General features: G+C 37.7%; 2 protein-coding genes across 2 annotated transcripts; both read left to right on the forward strand.

Moving 5' to 3' along the window:
• Positions 1-6616: 6616 nt before the first annotated feature.
• On the forward strand, positions 6617-7201 carry LOC144960059 (uncharacterized). The gene has a single exon (XM_078893007.1). The coding sequence runs from the start codon at positions 6617-6619 to the stop codon at positions 7199-7201; it is 585 nt and encodes a 194-aa protein (XP_078749133.1).
• Positions 7202-7641: 440 nt separating this feature from the next.
• Positions 7642-8157, forward strand: LOC144960061 (uncharacterized). The gene has a single exon (XM_078893008.1). The coding sequence runs from the start codon at positions 7642-7644 to the stop codon at positions 8155-8157; it is 516 nt and encodes a 171-aa protein (XP_078749134.1).
• Positions 8158-9073: the final 916 nt, after the last annotated feature.

Genomic DNA, 9073 nt, shown 5'->3' on the forward strand with positions numbered 1-9073 from the left:
CTCACGCTGTCGCACTCGATGTCTGTTTGGTATGCTCAAGCTGTCGCACTCGATGTCTGTTTGGCGAGATGTCCAGGCTCACACTGTCGCCTTCGATGTCTGTTTGGTGAGATATCCATGCTCACGCTGGTTCCTGAGAATGTCTGGCTGTGAAATGTGCATATCTGGGATGCTGAGGAAGATGACTTGGCAGAGCTGTGTTTACAGACTTGAACAAGGACTTATATAATTTAAAATTGTAATTATTTAAAAAAAAAAACCGTACGTTGATGAAGCATACAATATATGTGTTAATTGATTATTCAAGGTCTAATGAGACAATTGGTCTCTAGATTGACTGCAGAGGGTTATAGTATAGACTCCAGTAATTGATCATAATATGATCAATGATGTGTATTTACAAGCTTATTAATATCATGGTACTACATGATAAAATGTATTCTGACAACTATACATAGATAAACATTATCTTATGGATTGTCGATTTATGGATAAAATATTGAATGTAATTATTTTTCACTAAGTTTTACATTGAGAAATGCATGTGATGATAAGATTAAGATGTTACATTTTGAATTTTCTTACCTTAATTGGGGAAAGATATTAATACCAATGAATCAAGGTGATGGGATGTTAATAATGTATACTGAAATTTTTTTGAAAAAATTTACTTTAGGTGAGGGAGGAATATAAGAAGGTTGGACTTACATCTTATCCTTTACTTGATGTACTTAATGACCAGACGGGTTACGACTTTATGAAATATTAGCGTAACGATCCTACCAGGCACTATCTTGTAATGTACTAACTTAACCTGAGCCAGGCACTTGTAATGTACTAAATTAACCTGATGTCACCAGGATGAAATGACAAGGGAAGTTGTTAAGATTGATACTCTCATGATAATAGTTGACATGTCAAGTCACGTATAATCACTGCTGTTTGTTATAAAAGAAGGGGTAGATAAGAGAGGAAGAGAGAAGAAGGGGAAGAAGAGGAACAACGGACGGCCAGTCAGTTGTGTTGACCCTGCGATCTAGCCATGGCATTCAGGGACAATCCGAATTTAAGGTAACTTAACAATTGCCGAGCTAAATAACAATAAGAACTAGGGAACTATAAAATCTAATTTAAAGACTAAAGAACTAAGAAAAAGAAGATGAAGTTCATTGGGTTAAGGTTAGGATGATGGCCATAAAATATTAAAATGTAGAACGTTTGATTAAATATTTAAGAAAGTAAATAAACATACAAGATTTCAAGAATCTGTTTTTTTTTTGTTGAGTGAATTTTTTAATTCCAACACAACTAAGTAATAAAACTATACGATCACAATAAACAAAACTAATATATGTAGATTAACAGTCTAATACTTCTATTAAGTTTTGACTGTTATCACAGTTGATATTCAAAGACATTTTCTATGACAGTCTAATTACTGTTGTCATGTTACTCTTAAAAAGAAAAGATATTCACAAATCTCAATGCACAGACGTGTATCACAATTCATACCGATGCTATGAAAGGATCCATAGACTTCAGTGATTGGGTTGTATATTTTGTTTTCTTTACGGGAAGGTCGACAAATGGACATCTTTTACATGCCCATCGTAAATACCAGTTACGTGAGTACACCTTTTTAAAATTCAAACCAAAAATGCTCCCCCCACCCCTTTACACACAATAATTTACACACATTCTAAAAACAATGAATACACTGGAACATTGATATTGCGCAATATCCACTGACTATGCTCATGACACTTAAAAAGGGCTCCTAAGCCAATAGCAACATGAAAGATGAGGAATGATGTCTGCTGGGCGAGATAACATTTTCCTCCAACAAAGACAACACTGTTTCCGGCCAGGTACTCATTTTACACGGGTAGGGTGAGAGAATGTGTTTTCGATCCATGCCGCCTTAAATAAACAGCCAGCAACCGCCCCTTGTAATGGTGATGATATGGCGGTGGTGGTTTCAGTAGTAGTGGTAATGATGACGATGTGGTTGTGGTGGTTGTAGTAGTAGTGGTAGTGACGATGATGTGCTGGTGGTGGTGTAGTAGTAGTGGTAGTGATAATGATGTGGTGCCGGTGTTTGTGGTCGGTAGTAGTGGTAGTGATGATTTTGTGGTGGTGGTTGTAGTTGTAGTAGTAGTGATAGTGATGATGATGTGGTGGTGGTTGTAGTTGTAGTAGTAGTGATAGTGATGATGATGTGGTTATGTTTGTAGTAGTAGTGATGGTGGTGATTGTTGTAGTAGTGGTAATGATGATGATATAGTGGTGGTGGTTGCAGTAGTAGTGGTAGTGATGACGATGTGGTTGTGGTGGTTGTAGTAGTAGTGGTAGTGATGATGATGTGCTGCTGGTGGTGTAGTAGTAGTAGTGGTAGTGATAATGATGTGGTGCTGCTGGTTGTAGTAGTAGTGGTAGTGATGATATTGTGGTGGTGGTTGTAGTAGTAGAGGTAGTGATGATGATGTGGTGCTGGTGGTTGTTGCAGTTGTAGTGGTCGTGATGATGATGTGGTGGTGGTGGTTGTAATAGTGGTGGTAGTGATGGTGAGTAGTAGTGGTAGTAATGATGATGGAGTGGTTGTGGTTGTAGTAGTGATGATGATGTGGTGGTGGTGTAGTGGTAATGATAATGATGTAGTGGTGGTGGTTGTAGTGGTTGTGGTTGTATTGAAGTGGTGATGGTGGTTGTAGTAGTAGATAATGACTGAAGATGTGGTGGTTGGAAAACACATTACAGGTTATTATAATACATGGTTACACACATTCTCTAACTTCATTTTTTGACAGCTTTATTGTGCCATAAATATACGCAACAGTTCTGAACCATTTTATTGTGGATTTTGTTATTGTTTGTTGTTTTTCTTGTGTCGTTATGTTGACATAGAGACCGAATGAATGGTAATGCTTACATTCCCAGCCAACGATAAAATGGCGCTGACTGCTTTCATTGGTGGACACTTTTTAGGCTCCTTACGTATTCTTATTCGTTTAATTCTATGGTTTTGAGACGTTTTGTCATATATTCGAATGTCTTTTCGATTTTTCCATCAAAATGGAACAATGAAAGTCTTAAATGTTGTTATTAACCAATTCATTGCCAGACTCTGTAAAAACTAGTATTTAAAGATTTGGCGAGAAATCTCATCCTGCAACAAAAAAAAAAAAAACCAAAAAAAAAAAAAAAAAAAACCTGTAAAACTTGGGAAATCGCGAAGTCTAAGATTTTAAAGGGGTTTTTTTTGGCAAGAGAGTCCCAGGTTTAAGAGCTTTTGCCAAGATGAATGATTATTTAAACAATTGATATTTGAGGCTGAGTTTTCTGCCAAATTTTTAAATAAGAGTTATTCCGTGTATTGGTTTAATAATTGAAAGATTTGAGATAAACAGCGTTGACCATGAAGGTAAATATGGCGTTGAATTGACCGACTAACTTGTGTTAGTGTGCCTGGTGTCGTAAAATTGCGTGAATCTTGTCCTTTTTTTCTTTTTATGCAAAACTTCTTGGTACTTGATTAACACACCAATTTTAAACAGATAGAATAGGAAACATTTATCGGCAAAAAATTCTTCAACCTCCTACAAAAATGCTTCAGACAAGATCATGTTTTGTACCCCATAACATCATCAAGATAGGATACTCCTGCATTCCAAACATCAAAAATGTCATGTCATCTCAAAACAAACGAAAACTATCTCAACGAGGGGCCGTTTTCATGAATGCGGACTAGCGCTTAGTCTCTATCTCTGACTTTAGTCAATGACTTGAAAAAATCGGATTTCGTGTGAGCTGACTAATTAAGTCCAAGACTTAGTTTGGCGCAAGTTTTAGTCATTTGCTGAGGCAAGAATTTATGATTTAGTCTGAGACTAGTTACTAGGGAACGTCGTAGCGTCAACAAGATGGCAGTTATTTTTAGATTGAGTGCACTTCGAGTCGTAAAAACAATACGTCGGTTACGAATGACAAAGGCGAAAAGTGTCCTGTTGCCATTGACAGTGGCTTTAAAAAAACTATAAGATAAGTGCAGATCGTCGAAAGTACACATTTTTGTGAGTAAAACTTTTTAAAAACTGAATCTATCGGCTCGGAATTGAGAGGGAATGAGAGACTCCGAAATCGAAGGGTTTGCGTCAAAGAACAACCCCGTTATTCTGTTGACATTGCAATTGACTGATATAATGTGATTAATCAGAACGCACTTTCTCTTTTGTGTAATTATTTGTTTGTTTATTATTTTTTTTTTTTGGTTCAATTTCTTTGAGTTTCAATCTCGGTTTTCGTTGGCTCAATGAAACGATCATTGGCCTAAATATAGAATTGACAGTCGACGACGGACATCATTGCAGTCTATAACAGTCGACAGAAAATATCATGTGTGTTGCTAATTTTCCTCTTTGGAAATCTTTTGTGTTGTAAGTATGAAGGAGTGTGTATTTCTCCTGCCTTCATGCAGTAAAGAGGTAATGTTACCCACACAATATTGTCGAATTAGTCACCGTCCTTACAACGCACACTTCTAGGCAGGAGACTAGCTAGTCCTAGACTAGAAAGCGTTCATGAAATTCGCTTTTTTTAGACACTTGCTTTGCTTGGGCTTAAGACTAGCTAGTCATTTGCTAGACTAGTGAATTACTACATCTAGTCCTCGTTCATGAAAACAGACCCAGAATAACCCAACAACAATCTTCAGAAAAAATGCAATTGCAGAACCCAGGCAACATGCCCATTAAACGGCAATTGCATAAGACAAAACGTTGTTCACCAAGCCATAGGTATACACTCAGAGACACAAAAACAAGAGAAGTACATCGGTCTCACAGAATGCTCATTTAAAATCATATATAATCTATACAAATCGTCATTCAAAAACATATATAAACCACACCCTACCACACTGAGTGAATATATCTGGAACCTAAAAGTAAGCGATATACAACATAATATTACATAGAAAAACGCTTTGCATTTGCGAATTATGTTATTATTTGAAAGCCGACGGTTAAAATAGTTTGTCAGACTATATTCACCATAATGTAAATGTTGCTGCTCGAAGCTCGAAGCAATAAATAACAATGTGAAATTGAATTTAAGCTTCAATTTAATCATAAAAACAAATCAAATGAACGTTTCGGGTTTCCCCTTTATCAAATAAACAGGATGAATGAAACACTACAGACGAATGAGGTAATGTGGTAGTGGCGTAGTTAAGATGAATAAACAAATAATTGGTTGGCAGGAAATAGTGATATCATTCGTAAGGAAGCACGAATTAAAATAGAATACTAGATTTTTCTAAAATGTGCGCAATTAATTGAGTGAAAAGAAGGAAGAAGGGGAGGAACTGTGTAATGCAGTTTAGAAAGTGAAAAATAGAAACATGTAGACTGTTGTTGGAAAATAAATACAATGGAATTGAAAATGAATATAAAAAATAATTAAAAAATAAAGGATGTCGGTATAAGTATAATCATTAGTGGCAGCAGCAGCAGACGAAGGAACAATAAGTACTTTTAGTAGTATTAGTAGTAGTAGTAGTAGTAGTAGTAGTAGTAGTAGTAGTAGTAGTAGTAGTAGTAGTAGTAGTAGTAGTAGCAGTGGCAGTAGTAACAGTAGTAGTAGTAGTAGTAGTAGTAGTAGTAGTAGTAGTAGTAGTAGTAGTAGTAGTAGTAGTAGTAGTAGTAGCAGTAGTAGTAGTAGTAGTGGTAGTAGTTGTTGTAGTCATAGTAGTAATGATACTGATATATAATAAAAGAAAATGACGGTGAATAGCCGGGGGAGTCGGAGGGGGTGGGGGGGGGGAAGAGACAAGGGTAGTATAATATTTAAATGAGGTCCAGTCTCGAGTTCATGCCGTGAGGTGAAAGGGTGTTCAGTTTTAGTATCAGTTCTGCCTCCCTATATTTTCTATGTTGTTTATTGGTGTGACAGAACTGAAGGACGGCAACTTGGATGTCGTGGAATCCTCGATGACTGGACCCATTGAAGGTTTGTCCTCGTCGTTATCAATAGACCGCAGATGTTGTCCAAACCTGTCGCTTAATTTCTTACCAGTTTCTCCCACGTATGTCTTGTGGCAACGTTTACAGATTATAGCGTAAATTAAGTTACGATCCGAGCAGGCGAATGAGTGTCGGATGTACCAAACTTTATCCGGGAATTTGATGGAATTTTCCACGAATAAGTGTGGGCATGTCCTGCATCTGCAACGTCCACAAAGCTCCGTCTTACGTTGATTACCGGCCATATCCATCGTCAAGCAGCTCCTTACTGGTATGTCCCTCAAATTATGGTCCCGTTTTTAGGCGATTAGCGGCGGTTTGTTGAATATATCCCTCGTTTCTACATGCTCCTGAAGAATTTGACGGGACTTAGTTTTTAATTTCACTGGAATAGGGCCATTATGGAATATGGCCGGAATGATTTGGCCAAGATTGGCCACCATTAGAATAGGGCTTTTAAAAAAAATCGTTTATTTACTTTTTCACAAGCTACGTTTTTCAGTAAAAAACACACATTCTACTTGCCAAATAGGCCAGTGGTGCGAGAAAGTAGCGTGACGACCAAAATAAGACCAGTGTTTGATGGTTTCTTGAAAATGAGTCAGTGGGCTCATGAATTTAAAGAAAGAAGTCAATGGCAGATTCCAAGATGTCTTGCAGTGACATCATGGAAGAATTGTAACAGTATTGAACTACTTGTTTTTACAGACGCCTCTGAACGAGCATTCGGGTGCTGTGTGTATTTGAAAGTGTGTGAAGAAGATGGATGTGAGAAATTATCTTTTTTTGCATCTAGAGTTAGGGTGGCCCCCTTGAAGAAAATCATAATTCCAAGAATGGAATTATTAGGCGCAGTGTTTGGAGCCAGACTGCTTTCTTTTGTAAGGTCTGCATTGGTGTTGCCTTCAGACACACCTTATTCGTGTTACACAGATTCCACCATTGTGGTACAATGGATCAAGTCTGATCCTGAGAAATGGAACCAATTTGTCAGAAATGGAGTAACTGAAATACAAACTCTGACAAGTCCGTCCAGTTGGAGTCACTGTCCAGGTGTTAGAAACCCTGCGGTCATGCTTACCCGTGGCATATCTGCCCACGAGTTGATGAATTCAAACAATGGCTTCAAGGTCCTGGATACATTGAAATTAATGATTCATGTCAAATTCATGAAGAGATGAATCCAGAATCCTATGAGATGGTTCGAACCAACCCAGTCAATATAGCTATTGGGCGTGACACCTCTGTTGTTCATTTTGAATGATTTGGTACATTAACAAAAGCTATTAGGGATGTGGGATGGGTGCTAAGATTTGTTGACAACTTAGAACAGTCCCGCAACTCTAATTATGTTAAGATAAGAAAGACAGACCACTTTGATCCTGATGAACTGGAAACTGCAAAGACATGCATAATAAAACTTGTTCAAGAAGCAAATTTCAGTGATGAAATTCATTGTTTGAAAGAGGGTAAAGCTGTGAACAAACGTTCACTTCTTTACAAATTGTCTCTTTTCATTGATCATAATGGTTTGTTAAGAGTTGGCGGAAGATTACAAATGTCTCATGTACTTTCATATGATGAAAAACATTCTATTGTATTGCCAAAATGCCACTTAGCTATGTTATTGGTTAGATTCCAATATAACTTGATGAAACATGCAGGTGTGTCTGTTTTCCTATCATCTTTAAGAAGTAATGATTGGATATTTGGTTTGAGATCTCTTTGTAAGAAAGTTTGCCACCAATGTGTTGATTGTCAAAGACAAGATTCTAGGGCATGTAATGTAGTTTTTGCTCCCTTACCTTCTGATAGAATTGATCGTTCATCCCCATTTTCCATTGTGGGTGTGGACCATGCTGGCCCTCTGTATTGCTCAGACACGGGTGAAAAGAAGCACTACATTCTACAGATCACTTGCGCAGTTATCAGAGCTTTACATTTAGAACTGGTGCCTTCTCTACCATTAAATGACTTCATATTGACGTTTAGAAGGGTCTGTGCCCTAAGAGGAGTGCCATCTGTCATTTACTCAGATAACGCCAAAGCGTTCAAAGCTGCAAGCGGCCTTCTGCAACACCATTTAGGTCATGCTGCGCCAGTCTGGAAATTGTTTCCCTTGAACTTGTTATTTTGACCGGGAATGAGAATGAAGCCGGCAGATGATGATATATTGCTGATTGTTTACAAGTTTGGATGGATTGGTGATTACAATTCTATTCGTCTTGTTTTGTTAATTTTTACTTTGGTCGAAACAATAATCGCATTTCAATAGCATAAAACAGCACAGCTCGTTATTGAGGATATTTTTGTACACAAGCTGTGCCTCATAAACACACGCACAAACACACACACGCGCGCACACACGCACACACACACACACATAAACACACACACACCACAAACACACACACAAACACACATACAATCAATGCAAATAATAACTCGATCTGATATTATAGTTATTGGAAATGGGTTTTTATAGAAAAGTTGATGCTTAGGTAAATGTAATATGAGCATGAACCAATGATTTCAAAAGAAAATGCATTAGTTTCCTAGGTCGTAAATGTTGTTTCAAGGTCGTAAATTTGACACTGAAATTTTGCTGGAAATCCTGACTACTACAACAACAAAACCCCATCACCATCCCTACCACCACTTTTACAACTAGCATCACATATCCATCTATACCTACCACCACTAAAGCACCATCCCTACCACCATTACTACATCCAACACAACATCACCATACCTACCACCACTTCTAACACGACCATCACATCATCATCCTTACCCATCACTACTACAATCACCAGCACATAACCATCCCTACCCCCCATTACTGCAACAACTACCACATCACCATCCCTACCACCACTACTGCAACAACTTCCACATCACCATCCCTACCACCACTACTGCAACAACAACCACATCACCATCCTACCACCACTACTGCAACAACTACCACATCACAATCCCTACCACCACTACGGCAACAACTATCACATCAACTATCAAAATACGATATAATATAATATATATATATATAT

Source organism: Berghia stephanieae, chromosome 14 (assembly GCF_034508935.2).
Source record: "Berghia stephanieae isolate SIO BIC M18660-M18661 chromosome 14, UCSD_Bste_1.3, whole genome shotgun sequence".
Classification (NCBI taxonomy): Eukaryota; Metazoa; Mollusca; class Gastropoda; order Nudibranchia; family Aeolidiidae; genus Berghia; species Berghia stephanieae.

Bases quoted from the DNA above. Each gene is read 5' to 3' on its own strand.
- LOC144960059 (XM_078893007.1), top strand. From the start codon at position 6,617: ATGAGTCAGTGGGCTCATGAATTTAAAGAAAGAAGTCAATGGCAGATT.
- LOC144960061 (XM_078893008.1), top strand. From the start codon at position 7,642: ATGTTATTGGTTAGATTCCAATATAACTTGATGAAACATGCAGGTGTG.